The sequence below is a fragment of the Rhinolophus hipposideros genome (genome assembly GCF_964194185.1).
Source record: "Rhinolophus hipposideros genome assembly, chromosome: 7".
NCBI classification, from domain to species: domain Eukaryota; kingdom Metazoa; phylum Chordata; class Mammalia; order Chiroptera; family Rhinolophidae; genus Rhinolophus; species Rhinolophus hipposideros.
In genome coordinates, this window is record NC_138053.1 from 55,455,739 (window position 1) to 55,477,153 (window position 21,415).

The 21,415-nt window shown below is 43.3% G+C and overlaps 2 protein-coding genes across 3 annotated transcripts in view; both read right to left on the reverse strand.

The window, feature by feature from the left end:
• Nucleotides 1–2,313: 2,313 nt before the first annotated feature.
• CARTPT (CART prepropeptide) lies at nt 2,314–5,592 on the reverse strand. The gene is made up of 3 exons (XM_081054434.1): nt 4,218–5,592; nt 3,710–3,793; nt 2,314–2,858 (listed from the first exon to the last, which is right to left on the reverse strand). The coding sequence occupies exons 1-3, from the start codon at nt 4,374–4,376 to the stop codon at nt 2,751–2,753; spliced, it is 351 nt and encodes a 116-aa protein (XP_080910560.1). The 5' UTR covers nt 4,377–5,592; the 3' UTR covers nt 2,314–2,750.
• Nucleotides 5,593–5,892: 300 nt separating this feature from the next.
• The window catches only part of MCCC2 (methylcrotonyl-CoA carboxylase subunit 2), a 90,419-nt gene continuing 74,896 nt past the window's right edge, over nt 5,893–21,415 (reverse strand). The window contains exons 17-18 of one of the 2 annotated variants that reach the window (XM_081054432.1): nt 9,344–9,432; nt 6,605–6,648 (exon numbers count right to left, since the gene is read on the reverse strand). In XM_081054432.1, the coding sequence (XP_080910558.1) occupies nt 9,384–9,432 (49 nt within the window). In that variant the 3' untranslated portion in view covers nt 6,605–6,648; nt 9,344–9,383. Of the gene's footprint in view, nt 9,433–21,415 lie in introns of both variants that reach the window. The other variant, XM_081054431.1, reaches the window with a different exon arrangement.

Here is a 21,415-nt window from a genome sequence, read left to right on the forward strand (position 1 = left end):
AACTGCATTTTACAAGCAAGTACACAGATAGGCCTAGGAGAAGCTTCAAGAAACTGACTGAAATTTGGTCAAACAAAAAATCTCTGTCAATACCCAGATTCAGATTTACCATTGGGAGGGAGTGTAGGTTTACAGGTACACCATGTGTTCCCTCAGATTCTAGCAGAGGGTGAGGAGTATAACATCAGTAATTACTGTGGAAAGAAGAGTTCTCCAGTAACTTTCATACGTCATCTCCAGGCACTTGTGAGACCCACTGCTCTAGGTACCTCATTTTTATGCCTTGTAGTATTCCCCAGACCTTCAGATGTAGTTGCTTGTCAACTCTCAGACCCCAAATCTTTCAACCAATCTCAAAAGGTCTCTGAGCCTCATATGTGGATGACTACTTTTCTCATTAAAATTTTCTTAACCTTTAACATTCTTGTCCTCAATCAATAAACACACTAAGGCATTCTATTTGAAGAAAAGCTCTAATATTGATAAAATGAGAAGACTAAGTTACTTCTAACAAGTCACTTAAGATTAAATGTTGCCATCATTAGTGTGGAATGTTGTTAACACAATAAACTTAAAATCTGGGCCTCCAGACAAAACTTTTGGGAAAAGCCTTTTCATGCCTAGGCTACAGATTCCCCATCAACAATCTCCCATAAGTCTATACCTTTCAGTTGTGTCCAACAAGAAAGAAGGGGTAGGAGTATGGGGAACAAGTTAAAGGTGTGTAGAGCAGAGTTCTTGTTCCTTTCTTTGGACTACAAATTCCTCCAGCATCTCTTGCTTCCAGAGAAACATTCAGGCTGGAATAGGAAGCCGTTCTAAGTATTATTCCTGGGTCTTGCCTGTGCACTAATAAATGATTAAAGCAACTTTCCGATCTTATTTATTTAGGGCTGACATGAATGGGAACAGTTAAGAGACTCAAGAAGAAGGTTAGCATTTTAACTGAAATGCTCTCTGCAAAGTAGCAGACTATGAAACTATTAAATAACGCTTCGCAGTTTTTAAAGATTAATATAATTTTAATCACAACTAAGCCTGTCATGGAGGAATTCAAATGGAAATGTGACCCCAAAAAATAAATTGGCACCCCAGTGAGCTAATTTATTAGAGAAGAAGAGTTTTCTGGGGAATATGGGAGATCAAACAAACTGTCGAAATGCCCAGAGTGACATGAAAGGAAGACAAACAAGTCTTTGGAGTCAGAGGGGTTAGAGCTACAATCATGATTTAAAATCATGTGCCTTGAGTAAGTGCCATCAGCTCTCTTGGTGTCTCTTTCCTCCTCTGAAATATGGTAATCATATCTATCTTGCAAGATTATTAAGGGAATTAGCCATGCTGTTAGGTTGGTGCAAAAGTAACTGCAGTTTACAGAGTTAAAAGTAATTGCAAAAACTGCAATTACTTTCTCACCAACCTAATAATAGTAATAAGAACACTCAATTAGCAATTATGTTTGAGAATATTTCCTTTCAGCATACTTTATCTCCCCATGAATCAGTGAAAGGACTTTCTTTTCCAATTCTGCTATTATTCAGGTGCCTCTTGAGTTTGCATTAGGAAGCTGTAAACATCTGTTCCTGTCATGACACTGCACCTTAAATGTTAGTTAGTCTGGTTTAAACCCTCAGAAATGTGACCTCAGGTAAGCATTCAGAAATATTGAAAGGCTACCTTACATTTAAGATTTTTTGTATTTCTTGAGTTGAATCTGCTCCCATCAATTTTCATTTGTTTTCCCTCAAAACTCTACTAAAATGACCATTTTTCCTTTGAACAGATAATTTTTCCAAAATTGTGTGTTTACTAGAGGGAATAATTGAGTCTCACACCCTGGTTGCACCTAATATAGCTATTTTTCTTGGACAAACAACAACCTCGAAAGAGTCCATTTTTAAAAAATAAATGTATGTTTTCTAATAACAGGGTTGCCAAAACAAAAGTCCTAATGTTTCAAATTGCTTTTAATGTGGCTAAAGCAAAAAACAGTTTATCTTTTATTGGTCTTACTGTTAAAATTAAGGGATCTAGCTAAAGGTTTTAATAAACGAGACCCTATCAACTCAGCTCCAGCCATCTCCATCGCATCACACACACACACACACACACACACACACACACACACACACACACACGGCACCACTGCAATTTAAAAAAAAGGAGCGTGTACAAAAGCTTGCGTGGCAACCTCCTAATTAATGACCAAACTCCGTGAAGTCAAGGTGCTGTTCTCCCAACAGACTGCTGTTTTTCTCTTTGAAAACAACCGCATGATCAATCCCACCATTCCTACTTAGGTAGAAACAAGTGTACTGTGAGCAATTATTAAAAACACTTTATTATGTGTCATTTGTACATGCTTCGATTGCTGATGCTTGGGGTGATTTATTTTCCAGGTTGTGATATCATCTACCAACATTAACGAGATCTAATTTTCACTCTGTCATGCCACACATGAAAAGACAATGTTCAAAGCAAAGTTCCCTTACTTTACACAAAGACACACAAGAGTTTGTCAGACAAATAAAATAAGAAAAGAATACTTTGCACACGTGTGACACCATACAAGGCATTATCCTTCACAAAGTGACATCCACTATGTTCTTTTATTTGGAAACAGCAGGAAAAGGGCCCCTTCGCCCTCAGAGGGAAATGCAAATTTTGTTGCTAAAGCCCAACTCCAGGGATGACACGGTCCTCTCCGGGGAAACACGGGGAGTAGGGACTGCTGGAGGAGGGTGGCCGCCTCACAAGCACTTCAGGAGGAAGGAGTTGCAGGAGGTGCCTCGGGGACAGTCGCACAGCTTCCCGATCCTCGCTCCTTTTCGCACTGCGCACTGCTCACCAGCGTCACACTGCAAACAACACAATGCGCGGTCGTCCGGCATGCGCAGACCCAGCTCCCAACAGGTGCCTCTCCCCATCAACACAAGTTCTGCCTCGTGGGGAAGCTGGATGGACCCTGTCATCATCACCAGAGATCTACGTATAGGCAGGCCTGAAACGCAGAGAGCCTTGTGCTTGTAATTTCAGTGAGAGAACGTTAAAGGAAATGGAAATGATTGACCCCCTCCTACATTCTTTCACCTTTAACAGGTGGTAGATTACATTTCCTGACTCTTTTAATGGCTCATCTAAAAGAAAAAAATCCATTTTTCCTAAGAAATAAACAATAGATCCGTGTTTTCTCAAAACCCTTGCTCCTCACTTTTGCCTCCTCATCCCTAGAAGGAATATTTGTGTGTGTGTGTGTGTGTGTGTGTGTGTGTGTGTGTGTGTGTTTTCTCCAAGGAAGGTGACAAGCCCTGGTCAAGAATTTTGACCCTAGAACTCAAAAAACTAACAGTGCTTCGGAAGGCAGGAGGAAAACTGGAGGAACGAGAACTGAATAAATGTAAGGGCCCTTCCCCCTCAGCATTCTTCCTGAGATGCAAAAAGCTCATCTTCAGGAAAGGCTCCTTTCCACACAGACCCGAGCTCTAGTTCCTGGCACAAGTGTTTGAGCCTCCAAAATGGCCCGTCTATCTTTTGCCCTTGGAGGCCACGGGGCAAGGAGTGACCGTGGAAACAAAGGGGAGCCCAGAGAATCTGCAAACCAATTACCCGAATTATTTAGCCACTCCGTCGGGAGAAGGCGTAAACAAGATTCAAGGTGGTGTATTTCCTCTTGGAAAAACACGGGGAGGGGGTGACGCCAAAGCCTTACCATGGGGACCTGTCCGTACTTCTTCTCGTAGATGGGAATACGTTTACTCTTGAGCTTCTTCAGGACTTCCTGCAGCGCTTCGATCTGCAACACACCGCCCCGGAGCCCGAAGTTGCCGCCTTGGCTGCGAGCCCAGCCCAGGTGCTCACCTCCAGCCCTAGTTATCCCGAGCCCCGGAGCCACGCACGCTCCGCCCTGGGACTCCGCGGACGGAAAGGATGCTGCAGGAGCGGAAACTTAGGGAGCGCTGTCCCAGGTATTGCCCGCAGGTCCCGGAGCCGCTGAGGCTCCTGTCGCTCGGAAGAGCGGGGACGACAGGGTCGCTGTACAGATTGCCTGTGGGCTCCGGCGGGTCTTCGGGTGACAGCGGGAGCCCGGACTTTGCGCCCATCTCCCCGCGCCCTGACTCTGGGAATGGGGGTGGCAAGGAGGGAGGAAAGGAGGGACGCATGCAAAGGAAGGGGCCGCCGGGCAGCCCAAGGGAGTCTGGGGCCTGGGGGATACTGACCAGCTCCTTCTCGTGGGAGGCGTCCTCCACGGCGGAGTAGATGTCCAGGGCTCTGGGCTGCAGCTCGGCGTCCTCCTGGGCACGGGCGCCCAGCAGAGGTAGCAGCACCAGCAGGGCGGCTCCCAGAAGGGGCAGCAGCCGAAAGCGAGGGCTCTCCATGGTGCTGAGGCTGGGCGCTGCTGGGGCACCCCGCGCTCCCGCCTTTTATACCGAGCCAGAGCCCGAGTGCAGGAAAGGGTGGGGAGCAAAGGAGGAGGGGGGTGTGGAGGAGGGTCCGGGTCAGCCGTCTGTAGGCAGCGATCCGCCGCCGCTTGACGTCAATGCCCGCCGGGCTCCAGGAGCCCGGGAACGAGGCTCTGCGCGCAGATGGGCAAGAGCGCCGAGGCCGGAGACCCTGCACCCCCAATTGCTGTCAGCCCCTCGGCAAGGAACGCTCCCCAAGGGGCGTGAGCTGAAGTCGAGGGCCGAGAGGTGAGGAATGGAGAACGGGAGGGGGTCAGGAAATGGAAACCGCCTTCTAGGCAAGGAACAAGCAGAAGAGTCCCTCCCCATCACCTCGCAGCCTTGCCTGGACTCTCATCCCAGCCCCACACGTGGCAGGAAGAAGGGAGTGTTGCCTCCAGGTAGGCATGTTCCCTGAGCACCTTACTAGGCGTAGGAGAGACGAATATAGTATATAAAAGAAAGAGAAATTGTAGCCTTCCTCACCATGGGTTCTTCAATGGAAACTGTGTGGTAATAATGAGAAAAGGAAAAACAAACTGACCCTGATTCAGGGATGGTGTGGAGAGTGCAGAGAGCTAGACTCTGGTTCCAGTCTTGGCTCCTTCACTTAGAAGCTGTGTGACTTTGAGCAAAATAAAGAACCTCTCTGAGCCTCACCTTTTTCTTTTGTAAAACTGGAATTAAAAAGATGTACCTCACAAAATTATCAGGAGGATGGAATGAAAGATTAGGTATATAAAACCCCTGGCTCTTAGTACCACAAGCACTAAGCCTCCCTACCTCTCCCGTTGAACTTTGAGACTGCCCAGGTAAGTGGCTGTGTGCAGTATCTTCAAAAGATACTGCAATCCACCTCCAATCCACCACCCACCCAAGGAAGATACTAAAGGAGGTGAAAAAACGTAACTTCCTGTTTATGGAAATACCTCCAGAGATCAGAAGTCAGTGGTGAGCCAGGTCCTCAGTGACTTGTGAAGACACTGTTTATTTTTTAAAGTTGGGGTCCTTATAGCCTGAGTGCAAATGAAAGTTCCTGTAGAAGAGGTGATGTTTTGCCACTTAACGGCTCATCCTACCTGCCTGCCTACGTGGCTTCTTTCACCACACGCTTTCTCTCAAACTGCTCCTGAATCCACACTCTCTCCTCCATGCCCTTTACTACCACCCCGGTCCTGGACAGCCACCCCAACCTACTTCTTGCCTACTCCCAACCCCCATCCTTTCTTCTCTTGCCTTCCTCTAATCCATAACTCATCATCAGCCAGAGTATTTTCCCCCTTAAAATACACCAAGGACTTTGCATCTTACTAAATGCTAAATCTGTTCCTTGTCCTGACTTACAAAGGACGACATGATTTCATGATTTGTCTCTTCAATCTCATGTCCTACACTCTGCCCAAGGCCTCTCCACTCCATCTTCACTGGCCTTTTTTTTTTTTTTTTCGGTTCTCTAACAAGCCAGCCTCATTTTCATTTTGAGGCCTTTGCACTTACCTGGAAAGGTCTTCCTGCATCTCCAAATGGCTGACTGCCTCTTGTCATTTAAATCTCCAGTTAAATGTCTTTGACCACCTAATCCAAAGTATCCACCAATTTATTCTCCACAGATTTATTGCTTAGTAGATGAAGTGAGTCATTGGGATAGTGAATACATAACATGTGTCTGGGTATTTCATTTACCAAGTACTTAATTGTTACTCAAATGCACAGGGGGAAGCAATTCAAGAAGTACTATCTCTTCTAATGAATAGCATACATATTAGCAGCGTCAAAATATTTTCCCTTGGCGTAAATCCAACTTGAAAAGTTATCTAATACCTCCTCCAGCTCTGCATTTCACACATACCTTTTGATTTTATACAACAAAACTTTAGTGGCAGCACATTTTACTGTTTAAACATGACAGAGACATATTGGCACTCATTGCAAAAATCATTTCCGGTGATCTCAAAAACAGCTTCAGGAGAAAAACAGCCCCAAGTAAGATTTTAGCCCATCCTTCTGCAAAGATAGAGTATTCCTAATGCAATTCTTTCTCTCAAATTGTGTTCTACCCTGACACAAGTAATAGCTTTCCCTTTGTGCCACTTCTGTTGGACAAATGACTCAAAATTTCAAGCCCTGCTGATGTTGAGTGGCTGCTACCATCTTCCTGTACACAGGACCCCACTTTTAGTTGAGGTTGGTAAAGGGCCCCTTGGACATCCTGTGAAGCAAGCAAGGGGAATTCGTTTATTTACATACCACACTTTGTTCACCTTTAAACAGAATGACTTGAGAAACTGTCCTTATGTAGCATGGTACCGTAAGACTTAGGCCGTTTTCTTCCCAAAGACAACTTATTTAAGTTATAACAAGGGAGGACACAAAAGCATAAATGTTCTGCAGTCTTTACGTCATACTCTGTCAGGAGAATTTATATCTTCTTGCTACTTTGTAATGACTCCTTTAAAAAGAAAAACTCACCTTTATGCCCCCAAACAAGTGAAGAAAAGTTACAATTTGATTTAATCACTACTTCTCATATCAGGTATAGAAAAGGAAGGCAGGTCTCCTTGCAAAAGAAAAACAGTGACCAGGAGATTTACTGTGGACAAACGTCTCTAACCATTCCTCGTAAGATAGAGTAGGCCTTCAGTTCTGCTCTTTGGAATAGCTCAAGAAGAGAAATCTCATCAGAGAACTGAAAAACTAGTGCCCATACGATCTACTTGTAATATACCACTATCTGAGAAGAAAATTTAAAACGTTGGGAAAACCTCTTCTTATTGATGTCTATCTCTTGGAGTTCTGAAACTTTCACTATAAAAACAACCCATTAATTGATTTGCAACTTGGCAAGAGAACAGTCTACCCTGCTTTGGTCTAAAATCCTTTAAAATATAGGAACTGGTCAATATTACTAAATGATAACTCTAGAGCCCTAAGATGTGAATAATGGGAAGACCAAAGAAAATCAGACACTAAAATGATGTTTTTTCCAAGATCTAGTACTGCCCTCTCTCTCCCTCCTTCAAATTTTGAATTTCTTTTTCTATATGGCCCAGATTGGCACTGGCCTTTTGGGTTATCATATTGCTCAACTGTCAGATTACTTTGTTATCTCTTAGCCTCCTCTCCATACCCACCCTCAGCCAAGTCTTGTTCAATAGCAAAACTTTCTCAGTTTTACTAACTTCTTAAATATTTGTATTTAAGATTGTTTCTCTTGTGTTCACTGTGTATTCCTCCAAGTTAAACTTCACTCAGTTTTCTTTGGTATACATTTATAATCTCTTAAGTGGTACACTTTTCATTTCTCTATGGTTTGCACTCCATTCTCCCTGCCTCCAGAAGAGAGATTAATTTCCATTGACATTCATTTTCTGTTTACCAGCTTTCAATCCATAGCCTTCCAAAGGAACTGGTGTTCAATCTGTTCTGACTAAATATCTTTGTAACTATCTGGAAGAAAATAATCTGTTAAGTAAAGAACACTTGGTCTTGCTGCTCAAGTGGGGGGAAGTGCTGGAGATGAAAGCAAGAATACGTGCTTAAAGAACGACGTATAGTGCCAAGTGGGTACGAGACTAATCAGGGGGATCACTGTAAATATCTAACCACTCTGCTGTACAAACTAACATAAAATAATATGGAATGTCAACTGTGACTGGAAAAAATAATTAAGAAAAAGAATATGTGCTTTACAGACAGCCTTTGAAGGAGTAAAGCAGGGAAATTAAACAATGCTGTCTCTTAATGTTTTTAAGCTTTAAATTAAAAGGCTTTCAATTTCAAGCTTTGAAATTTAAAAAGTCTGAATGCCCAATATTTCACAGCACGGCTAAGTGCCATGAGGACCCCTGAGATCATCAAGACACAGTTCTTGCTGGTGAACTTTGCACCTGGTTATGCCCGCAAATACCTATAATGCGACAACTCAGTGAGGTGAGGGCCCTAATAGAGAAAAGGAAACCCAGAGAAGTCATAGATTAACTGCCTCTGGAGTAGAAGCTTCATGAAAAAAAAAGTGGCATATGAGCTTTTGGGTCCTAGAAAGGGTGTAGAATTTCAGCGGTAACAAACATCCCACTCTGGGGCATTGGGTGCCTGTGGGCAATATAAGTGAAGTCACAGAGGCAGGGACTTCTTGGAAAACACTGACGGGCCTGGGTTGCTAGAGAGTAAGGTACCTGGAGAATGTGAGAGGTAGAGCTGTGCAATAGGAAACTGTAGAGTTGAGAAAGAAAACCCAGAGCAGCAATAGGTAGTGCCAATGAACAGGAAGTAGGAGCATAGGCGAACACAAAGGATTGAGTTTTTCAAATGCTAACACAAAAAGCAAGTGTTTTGACCTGTAAGGTTTAGCCTAAGAAAAGTAGCCTGTCAGATATAGGGAGGTGTCACTGATGAAGAGACACTTGCCCCTGTACAAAGAGCCTTTGTCTGGTTTCTTTTGGCCAGCATACCTGCAGTGCGGCAGCAGGAGTGACACGCCTAACCCGCACTCCCTTTGCCACATCTATTAATAGCTCCTCTTCCCCTAGGACTTTTCTGGATCCAGATCTCCTGAACTTATAGGATTCACACGAAAGCAGCAGACTAGGGTGCTCCAAGAGATGAACAATGTGACTTAATAGAGAGCAATTTGAATCCTTCAATGGCTGCTCATTGTCTATAGTTTCAAGTTAGTGTCTCAGCATGATGTCAAAGTTCCTCAAAGTTTGGTCCTGACCCATATTTCCAATCTCATTTTCCTCTACTTCCAACCAGTCTGTATGATACCCTATATTTTATTTTGCCAGTATGCCATACTTATCTCTTAATTTTGCACTGAATAAGAAGAACAGACTAGGTTATGCAGCCACAACAAAAAAACCTCAAAATCTCACAGACTTGTAAAAAACAGATATCTCACTCACATGTGCCTCAGGGGTTGATAGAGTATTGTGTTTATCATGGTCACTCAGAGACGCAAACTGACTGAACAGCCACCATGTCTGATGTTGTTCTAGAGAGAGAGAGAGAGAGAGAAAAAAAAAAGAGCTCTGGACAGTGTTGAACAAGCTATTAATAGCTTTGGCCCAAAAGTGATGCTTCACTTTTGCTTCCCACTCATTAGCCTGAACTAGTCACATGGTTCCAAAATAAAAAGGATTAAAAATGGCAGTGCTACCGTGTACCTGGAATGTATTAATGACTACCACATGCTCTCTGCATGTTTATTCCTCTGCCTTTGTCTATGACCTTCCTTAAAAACCCCACCTTGAACATATAAAAAGCTCATGCTTCAGGACACATCCCGTCTGAAGCCTTCCTCATCCCCTGCTCCATCACAGCACATGTTTGCCATGCCTTTGTTTTCATAAAGCTTTACACATATGCTTAGTAAAACACCTAACACATATTATATCACATATTATATCATATTGTCATATGATGTAATCATAGCTCACTTGCTAAACAAGGAGATCCTTGAGGGCGGAGACTATATCTAATCACCTTTCTATTCCCAGTATTTAGTTTGGTGCCTGCTACACAGACGAGGGAGGGAAAGTTAGTTGCTACGGAATAAAGATAACATTTACACACTAACTAGATGACTTTTCCATAAAGTATATAATTTATTAAGGATAGATTCATTAGACAGTTTAAAAGCACTGTCAATTTACCATCTAGAAACCCTTGTATGAGGGAGAAATGTGCCAGAGAGGGTACAACTGTTTCACAGGTAGTCAGTTTCAGAAATAGGATTTCTGAGGTACAGACTATGACCTCTCTCAACACTTCCTCTGACAACTAACAGCATTTCAGTTGTAAAATGGAAAATTTTTCCCAAATGCAAAACTTGTATCACTAGAAAGAAGGGTATTGTCTCCACATTCCTGTTACAGACTTGTACGTCACTCCTTTTCTCTCACACTCTCTATAGTACAATATGGGAAGAAAACTGGGACAGGACCACATCCTAAGAAACCTTGGGAAGTTTAAAACCTGTCCCTAATCACCAATATCCAGACTATAGAGGTAAAGAAGTGACTCGTGCTGAGCAGATGTTTGGCTTAAATGACGTATAAGGTCACTTTTAAAACCGTAGTTTTGGGGCTGCTCTATGCCTCCTTCAGAACTCATCAAAGTGAAGTCTATTTCTTTTGACATAAACTCTCACCTCAGGAGAAACAGAATACCATCTGGCACGATCCAAAGAGGCAGGGCCTGAGGGAAAACGTATGTTTTATAGGAAGAAGGATCCTCAGTAAGTCTCTCCTTTAACTTTTCAGGGGATCTCTGGCCCTAATCTATCTCTATTGTGCATCAGCCAAAGTTTAATCTGGTTCTGGTTTTAACGACACATCCATCATGTTGGTTTGGCTTATCAGCTAAGTCAGGCCCACCTTCTCCTGCTCTGCACGCTAGATGTACTGACATTCAGATCTTTGCACTTCCCATCAAACTGTCTCTCTAAAGCCAGTCTGGTAAGGCCTCTGAGATGGATGGGCTAGCAACCATTCCTTAAGCTCCTCCACCATTTGCAGGAAGTCCACAGAGACTGTGCTTATTACTCAGGAAGGGGAGATTACAGTGGGACTTTGAGGAGACTGAAGCCCACAGAATGGCAGGCTTGCCGAAGGTCGTGTGTCAAGTTTTCCTCTCCTATTAACTGACGGCTGGAAGACAGTTGTTTGGAAACCCAGTTTAACTTTATGAACAGGATTATAGACAAGGGAGGCTCTTATATTTATATATAGAAGAAGCTTTATGAGCTTAGGAAAGGCAATCCAATTTGAAGAGGGGTGCCAGGGTACATGTCTTAAAGCTTCATTTGTCATAGAGAATCACTGCTTTAGGGGGACCTCAGGGTAGTAACAATGGAGATTTTGAGAATGCTAAAAAACAAACAAACAAAAAACCCTCAACTTTTCTCAGCGCCCCACATCCCCTTAATTTTCACCCTTCTCTAGGAAAGATAGCTACTCAATTGTACTCTCCTCTTTTAGACAGGCTCTGGGGCCACTACACCCATTCATCTGAGGATGTGAGCTATTCCTTCTCTTTTCTGTACATCATGGCAGTCTATGGAGACCATTACCCCTGACCCACTGTACGATCGTACTGTGTTACTATTCACAAATATTCAGTGCCACTCCCTAGGAGGATCACACTTTGGGCCCTGTTCAACAACTAAGTGGCCATGTGACTCACTTTCACCAATGAAATACAAGCAAAAGTATGATGTGTTGTTTCCATGGGAAAGCTTTAAAAGCCAGTGCTCTGTTTTTCCTCTTCCATGATGATTGGCAATGTTCCAGATAGAGGTAGCCTGGGTTATAGAGGGTTTGGAGGGAAGAAAATGTAGAGCATGCCTACCACCGGCCTTCAATGCACATACAGTGTGAGTGAGCAATACACTTTTGTGGATGTAAGCCACTGAGCTTTGGGGGCCATTTGTTTCTACAGCATAATTTAGCTCAATCTGACCAATTCAGGCAGACAGACTGTCATGTCCCCCAAACCTTCTCATAGAAAGTATTAGTTCTCTATTGCTGCATAACAAATTACCCCAAAGTTTAATGGCTTAAAACAACACATGCATATTATCTCACCATTTCTGTGGGTGAGGAATCCAGGCACGGCTTAGCTAGATCCTCTGCTTCAGAGTCTGTCAGGAGTCTATGATCAAAGTGTGTCTGTCACAAGGCTGCAATCACAAGGTGTTGACGGGGGCTGCAGTCATCTCAAGGTTCAACTGAGGCAGGGTCCACTTTCAAGATAACTCAGTGGTTATTGGCAACATTCAGTTCCTCATAGGCTTTGGACTAAGGCCTCAGTTACCTGCTGGCTCTTGACCAGAGGTTGACCTCAATCCTTCCAGGTGGCCCTCTCTTTCAGAGCAAGCATGCGAGAAGGGCCTTCGAGAGAATGGTAGCAAAACAAAAGTTACTATCTCTTCTAACCTAATCACAGATGTGACGTCCCATTGTTTTGACACATTCTATTCACTGGATCCCACCCACATGCAGGGGTTTTCATAAGGGTGTGACTATCAGGATACAAGGATCTCTGGGAACCAACTTAGAAACTGTCTACCACAATGATTCTGTCAAAAAGAAATAAAGTTAAGTGAACAAGAATTGTGCAAGAACCTAAGCTTCAGTGGTGAGGTAAGAAAAAGAAATGTGGAGTGTTATAGCTGGGGCTCTGAAACCCAGAAAGGTTAAATACATTGCCTCGGGTATACAGTTAGAAGTAAAGCCAGAACTAAAATTCAGGTCAGTGCTATTTTCACTAGACAGAGATAAGTGAAAAATTAAATAGCAATATAAGACAAATTGCATTCAACTGAAACAGAAGCTAGACCATCAATTGCTAATTGAATTGTCAAATAAATCATCCAGACAATGAGTGAATTAAAAGTGCAGCGAAGGCAAGCTCTTTAGGCTGGGGCAGTCGCAAAGGTAGGTCATGATATGAACTAGGCTTTAAAGGCTAGAATTGTTGGAACAGAGAAAGGCAAAGTCTTCTTGGCAAGGGACTGGCCAAGCTGAGGTTTCTTCAGGGCTACTACCCGCAGGCATCACATGGGAATGCTACTCTTCTCTCTTCAATCTCAGTTCATCAGATGACATTTTCCAAACAGGCTGTCTCTGGCATACTGTGTATCCAAGGCAAGGCCAGATAGAGACCCTTTAATTTACCTTTAGAGAAAGGGGTTCCCAGCTTGAGGTGGAAGCATCAGAATCAACTGGAAATTTTTGTTCACTAAACTGCATGTGCTTATATCCCAACCCCAAAATCTGGGATACCAGAATTTCTGTGGAGAAGGGCATTCTGTTCAGCTCATGTCATTGGAAAAAGTTGCCCCAAGTGATTCTGATATAACCTGATGGATATTACCCCCTGCTATATCTGTCAGTTGAGGAACACCACTTAGGGGATCTTTGCATCATCTAGTGAGCTGTCAGGGAGCACACTTTGCCCTAAAAGATCTCCAAGGCCAAGACTTTTCAGGATTCCAATTCCCTTCCCTCTTAAAACATGAATAGCTCGATAGCTAACACAGTATGGATGGATGAAATCAAGTCACTCTCAGCTCAACAGGGATCTCTGTTGTCCCCTCACTTAAAAGGTCATGAACAAGGGGCTTTCCAAGGGTGCCTAACATACAGAGATAAGCCCCCAAAATAATAATAAGTAATTAAACCTGATGAAAGACTTACTTATACCCACCTTGAGCAGATATTGTGTTCCAATTCTGTAGGTGATAAAACTGATTATGTAAGAAACTGGATCCAGGTTCCCAGGTGAGTGAGAAAGAATTGGACCCAGATCCTTTGAAAATTTTGTTTTCTTATTTACATTGTTCTGCCATTTTATCAACTTTATCGTTTTTAAAAAGGTGAGAAAAAAAGAGCAAAAGAAAGAGAAAAGCTCTTTTTCTCTCACCTTTTTTAAAACAATAAAGTTGACAAAATGGCAAAACAATGTAAATAAGAAAACAAAGTTTTCAAGGAAAAAGAAAGAGAAAAATAAAACTTGAAATCTAAAATAATTTCTAAATATTGTGAAAGATAGTCCCTAATAATCAAAGATCCCCATTACTCCCTGAAAAATCAAGTCCTTTTCCATCGAAAGCTGCAGAAATGTAGGTTGAGTCTCCAAGTGCAAGCTCTGACTTTCTAAATGTGAAAGGGGACTCTGTCTTATAACTAAGATCTTAAATTTTGGACTGAGATCAACCTTGATGCCCCTTCGGAGATCTCCCAGGCAGACTGCAGAGGCCCTTGAGGGCCTTTTGGTTGATGTAAGAGCAAAGACTTCACCCTGTGCTGACACAAACGCTTCATGCCTGACCGATGAGGAGAGACCCTGAGGAGCCATAGCTACAAATAAATGTGATGCTTTTGCCCAGATGCAAATGTCATTTTCTGCCATTTGCACTCTTAGCCAGGGTAGCCCTAGATGAAGACATCACTGATGGACATGGCCTTTTCCCAGAGCCCCGCAGTGGGGATTGGAATGAACTATAACTGTAGCTTTGCTCACAGCAGTCATCAGATACCCGCAGAGACCAAGCTCTCCCCGTGCTTGCTAATGAAATTTCTCCTCGGGAATGAAAAAGACTTCATTGAAACCTGTCAAGTTTGTTTTATTATTTTTGTGTTATTATTATGTTTTATTTCTGAAGTACATGTGCACTTGAGAGCAAGTAGCTTCTAAATGTCATTACCTGTTTCCTAAGAATCTTAATATTTGCAATAAGATGGTATTGATGTTTGAGCATTTAAAAGGAAAACTTTGAAATACTTTGTTATTCCTTTCTCATCTATTCTCTTTCTCCGGAATTCTGTGAAAACACATCTTAGCTCTGGAAGTGTTGACATAAACACTGTAAGGGCCCAGTTACATGTGAGTACATCAGGATGAAGTAAATGAATGGAGCTGCCCAAGAGGTGCCTGGAGACCTATGAAAACAGCAATTTTGGTACAAGACTTCATAAACTCATTTCTCTGAAAGAGACCAAAGGCTGGCTGCTAATTATGGGCAAATCCTAAGCAGAGCTTCCTAAATTGTTGCAGATTAGAAACACCTTAGGAGCTTTTCAAACAATATCCCCCTTATAGAATCTGATTCAATCAGCCTGGGGTGGTGCCGGGAAAGGGTCATTTGAAAGCTCTCCCAGTGGAAGCCGGAACTCTTTCCCTCTCAGTGATCACTATGGTTGATCTGGTGCCTACACGGAACTGGGCATTTGGCTTTTTTAGCCTTGCTCTAGCCTAGGGGTTGCAAGCTCAGACATCTATGGGGGCCAGCAAGCAAGATAAGGCATGAAGGGGTCCAGATACAAGGCAACAGAGAGTGGTACAACTTTTTCAATAGGAGATGGAAATTTGGATTTGTACATGACACTTCCCAATTTTAAAATGTTGACAACTGATTTAAAATGAAACTCTTTGAAAGTGCACAAGGCAGCAGCCTTGGTTCCCACCAGTAGTGTTTCCTACACTTGGTCCTGAGATGACCTGGGTATATCTTTCTCTTGGTTACAGTAAACCAGAAAATTAAGGCAAGAGAGAACACATCCACAGAACTTGATTGCATGACCTGGTAAATATTGCCCCATCAGTCGGGGGTGGAGAGCGGTTCTCATTTATACTCATGTATCTTTAACTGACATGCAACAAGACTGTGGTTATAGGGAAAGCACAGGAATATCCCCACGACCAAGATGCATGCCCCAGGCTTCACCAGGCCTTAGACAAGGATATGCCACTGAGTCCAGGACTTCAGAGCAAACTCAACAAAAATAAGAATAACTCTCCAAGAGATCATTGTTGGGCCTTTTTGTTAAGCTCACTGATCTGAGAGTATGGTATATGGGGAAGAGCAGACCTTGAAGCCAGACACCTACCCATGGGATAGCACCAGGCAAACCAAAGCATCTTCTGAGCCTCAAACTCCACATTAATAAAATGGGCAGAAAAACACCTTCCCCAAAGAGTTAAAACGATTAAATGGAATGAATATGGAGCACCCAGCACAGTGCCTGGCACATAGAATGCATACCATACATTCCCAATCAGAAGAGGCCATCATTTTCATTCCTTGGTAATCTAACTAAACCTTCACAAGTGAAAAGTTCTTCCAAATATATAATTTAATTCTAAATCACTTTTGTTTATCTGCCACAGTTGACAATTACACATTCCTTACACATATTTGAACACAGGTAATAAATGTCTCCTCCCATCATAGCTCTTTCTCTTTCCAGTGTTTTTCCAAGGCTCTAGTGATTCTGTTGCCCTCTGAATTCTGCCCACCTACCACTTACCTCAAGTACAAACTCTGACAATTAAGTTCGCGAACTTTGCACTGTGCACTTACGTTGGCAGCACTGGACAAACAGCTCAGTAAGGTTTCATAACCTCAGTATATCAGTGTCTCACAGCTGTGTTCATGTCAACATGTGGTGGTGTCTTGTTGAGTGGCATTCATTAGTGTTGTTGCGTGCTTTTGTGTGCTGTCACAAAAACGTCTGAGCTTGAATTAGAGCAATGAATAAACATTCAATTTCTTGTTAAACTTGGCAAGAATGGAAGTGAAATCAGGGACATGTTAGTCCAAGTTTATGGGGATAATGCCATGAAGAAAATGGCAGTGTACAAATGGATTAAACAAATGTTTAATCTGAGGGGAGAGAATGCATCACTGATGAAGAGAGGTCAGGGCAGCCAGAAACGAGCAGAACTGACAAGAATATTGCAAAAATTCATCAAATTGTGCGTGAAAATCGTCAGCTGACTGTGAGAAGCATAGCAGACCAAGTAAGCATCATTAAAAAAACAGGAAAATCTTAACTGAGAATCTTGGCATGAGAAAGGTGTGTGTAAAAATGGGCCCAAAGGAGCTCACCAATGAACAAAAGCAAAGGAGAGTCAAAGTTTGCCAAGACCTTTTAGAGAGACAAGACGATGTTTTGGGCCACGTTATCACTGGTGCTGAAACATGGGTATACCCATACGACCCTGAAACAAAGCATCAAAGTGCACAATGGAAGTCAGCCAATTTTCCATGACCAAAAAACTTCTGTCAGTCCAAATCAAGAGTCAAAATGATGTTGCTAATTTTTTTTGAAATCAGCGGGATTATTCATTATGAATTTGTACCAACTGGACAAACAGTTAACCAAGTTTACTATTTGGAAGTGCTGAAAAGGCTGCATGAAAAAGTTAGATGAAAACAACCAGAACTTTTTGCCAACGACCCATGACTCTTGCATCATGACAATGCACCAGCTCACATAGCACTGTCTGTGAGGGAGTTTTTAGCCAGTAAACAAATAACTGTATTGGAACACCCTCCCTACTCACCTGATGTGGCCCCCAATGACTTCTTTGATTACCTGAAGATAAAGGAAATATTGGAAGGAAGACATTTTGATGACATTCAGGACATCAAGGCGACATATGACGACAGCTCTGATGGCCATTCTAGAAAGAGTTCCAAAATTGCTCTGAAGGGTGGACTAGGTGCTGATGTCAGAGCATAGCTTCCCAAGGGGAGTACTTTGAAGGTAACCATAGTGATATTCAGCAATGAGGTACGTAGCCCTTTTTCTAGGATGAGTTCGCGGACTTAATTGTTACACGCAGTATGTCACAGTGTTTATCACCTGCCACTAAGCATACCATGATGTGAAAACATCACAACTTAGCAGTCTGCATATAGTTGCCTGACATTACACTTAGGCAACATACTGTGTGTTGTTCATTTTTTCATCCACTTCAGATATAGAAATGTCACCCAGGAGATCGAAATGTCACCTAAGGCCTTTTCTCCAGCCTCTTTCTGCAAAGCCCCATCTTGCCTCTAGCACCCACCGCCGGTTATGAAATCCCATTTCCCATCTTGGTGGGCTGTGCATTCTGAAAAGCAGCTACAGTTGTGGCTCACCATTTTCCAGGACATCTGTTTATATTCAATTTAATTCCACAAACACGTAGTGACTTCTCTACTCAAGCCCCGAGGAGGAAAAGCTGAACAATACACAGCCCTTTGCCCAAGCTCCCACAGTACTGAGATGATATATCAAGTTTGCTTGAGGGTGTGACACACCCATCAGTGATTAGGCAGCTTTCATTAATATTTCTCTGTTCTGTATCTCTTCACCAAGCCAACCATTTCTGATTCTGATTCTCTGGCCCAGAAATAGAATGGGTATGACTATTAACTAATATAAGTGATTATTTTCAAATAAAGAGCTTCTTTGTCCAAATGGACCTTGAAGGAGATCAGGATATGCTACTCCAAAATATGCTACTTGACATAAGGATTATTTGGATAAGAATCGGAACTGAAGGCAATTGAGAATCAACAGATACAGGAGTTCGCTGCCCTCCCCTTGTCTGCTTAAAAGCAGGACATAAATTTCACTTAGTGAAGGTGTCCCCGTCCCCCCCCCCTCCTGTACCGGGAAGCGTAGAGTAACCGCTATCACCAAAGATGAAGAGCGCGGCACTGAGATGAATCAATAGAAATAAACCTTACTAAGATAGCCCTTATCTTCCATTAGTCATTAGTTTCTCCCATGTATTTCCTAGTTACTTCCTCACAATTTATCCTCCCTTGAAGCTCTGTTTCCTTTGTTAAGAATGGTATATAAGTCCCGAGTCTAACTGCTTCTTTGAGTTTCAGTGCTTTTCTATGGACTCCCTGCCCGTAAATATTAATAAAAATTGTGTCTTTTCTCCTGTTAATCTGCCTAATGTCCATTAAATTCACAGGCCCCAATCACTGAACCTAAGAGGGTGAAGGAAAAGTTTTTCCTTCCTAACAATCTCCTTAAACGCAGAGGATTTCAGTCACAGTATATGTACACCCCAAACCTAAAGACCTGCACCCCTTTCTTGGAAGGTACATTGTAGTTGATCTCATTAGCAAACAATTATTGAGTCTTTGTGCACACAGGGCTGCAGATGAATAACAACAAACACTTACTTGCCCTTGAGCAATGGCGAGGCTGTTGGGGGTGGGATGAGGGGACATCCAATAACTTATATAGCACAGTGTGAGATAAACTATAAAAGAGGAAAACACAGAATACGCCACACTGGAACTCGCAAGCTGTGTTTCTAGCCCCTTCAAATCCCATTCTCCAATATAGCAGTCGTAGTGTTCTTTTTAAACATAAATTGAGTTTTGTTCCCCTGCTTAGATCCCTTGAACACTTACCTTTGCACCTAGTATGAACTCCTAACTCTTTTCATGGTCTACGAGATACAGGGTTATCTGGTCCTTGCTACCTTCTCCATCCTCATTCACTGGTTTTTCTGAGCATCTACTAGGCTGTAGGTGTCAATTTATTTCTTTTCATGTCATTCCCCTTGACCCCAACCTACTCCTGAATTGTTTCTTCTCGTCCTCTAGGTCTTTTGCTCTAATGTCACCTCAAAGAGTCCTTCTCCAACCACCCAAAATAACTGCTCTTTGTTATTCTTTATCACAGAACTCCATTTCCTGCAGAGCACTTATCACTGTCCATAATTGAGTAAGTTGTTTCCTTCTGAAATGTTTATCTTCCTCCTTAGACTGTAAACTCAGTGAGGGTAAGGATGTGGTCTGAGTAGAACAATGCCAGCCACAATGTCCAGAAAATGAACAGTTGTGTGTGAGGAAATGAGCAGAATCTCAGCCTTCAGGGCCACCCTTCTCCTCACCCCCTCCCTTGACATGCTGGTCTGGTGCTGTCTGAAGCCAGCCACCCCTCACCTGGTCACGCCTGGCAGGTACAGATACTCCCACAGATGCCTGGCACACCAGCAATAATTCAGGCCCCTTTGCAGCTACATTCATGCTTTCCCTCCCCTCCCCAGAAAAGCTTTTAGAAAGCCAACTGGGTGGAAATAAAAGCCTGTTCCTTCCCATCCCTCCTCATCCAATGTCCCATGCTGACAGTCATGTGTATACACACACACACACACACACACACACACACATACACACAGGAGAGGTATGGCTAGGGTTCCACTGACAGAGACACAAACTGCCAAGAGCATCTCCTATGAAGTGCAATTATGGCTTTATTCTAAGATCTTTAACTCTTGGTCCTTCACTCCCAAGTTGTTTCCTAAGGGAGTCTATGCTGGGCCTTGATCTAGGGTTCCTGCTGAAACCCACAAGTCAGGCCTGAGGACAGCCCTGTGGCTGTCACCCAAAACATCAAGTGTGACAACAGTTCCCAACAGTGCCCATGAGTGACTGCCCCACTGAGTGACATCGTACATGACTTACCACTAGACTTTCAATGCCGCACAGCACTGTCTTCATCATAAGATCCGGAAAGTACAGATTTGATGCCTCCAGAACAAAAGAGCTAACATCTCTTTTCCGAGGGGATCAGACAGTTTGAGCTGAAATGGGTGCTAATAATTCCCATAGATTGCATCTCAAGGACCATTTCCCTGAACTAAGCCTGGGTGTTGCTGTCAGAGAAATTACTCCTTTATAGCTGCACCCACTGGGGAAATTTTAGTTCTAAAATTTATAGCATTAGAGAAATGGGGAAAATAAAAACCTGCTACAATTGTATAATGAAGAGGTGGGGAGAGTCATTAAGAGATTTAGATAAACATTGTGTCTGTCCTACCGTGAGCACATTAAAATTACCACTAAATTATTTGACAATCAAGCTGGAGAACCATCTGAAGTCTAGCTAAACAGAGGTTCTATGACTAAAAATGTAAAGAGGAAGCCACATTGAAACTGGTAGAAGGCACAGAGATGCAGAATTGGTCCCAAACCTCCACGTGGCGGTTGAGAATCAGGAGGGATATCTCAGCCATGGATATCCCCTCTGGAAGAGCAAGGGACCTCAGCCCCATACACCAGCCTCCCCAGCCTGGAGTACTGGTGCCAGGAAGAGGAGCCCCCTCCACCCCATCTCACTGTGAAAAGCAGTGGGGATTCAAACCATCCGGGTGGCACAGGAGGCTGCGGGAAACCCAGACATCCTCTTAAACAGCTTGCGCACACTCTCACTTGCTCGCATACACTCACCTTGGGTTCTAGCAGAGGGAAGATGGTGACCTGGGAGGCGTCGGAGACAGACGGGGGAATAGACTGAGGTGTGTAGCTTTCGGGGGTTAAGAAGGAAGGACAATCTGCATTTTCCCTATATGAGGTCCTTCTCCCATGCAGCTGGCAGGTGGGCGCCATCTTTACTGTATTGAGCCCGCCCCCATCACAGCTAAATCTGAATCTGATTGGTCTTTTGAGCTCCATTGCTCCACCCTGTTTACTCACTGGGACCGCCCTCCACCCAACTCCTACTTTCTCTGTGAGCAACCAGCCCTGCCTGCATTGCACCCGTTCTTGGAAAACTATCAGAGTCTGGCAGGCCTGCAGCAGGCAGCAACTGGCCTCGATGTTTTCTGAGACTTGTTGAGTAGCTCCAGGCTCAGCACTGGCACCAAACCAGAATTTACATTAACCTGCT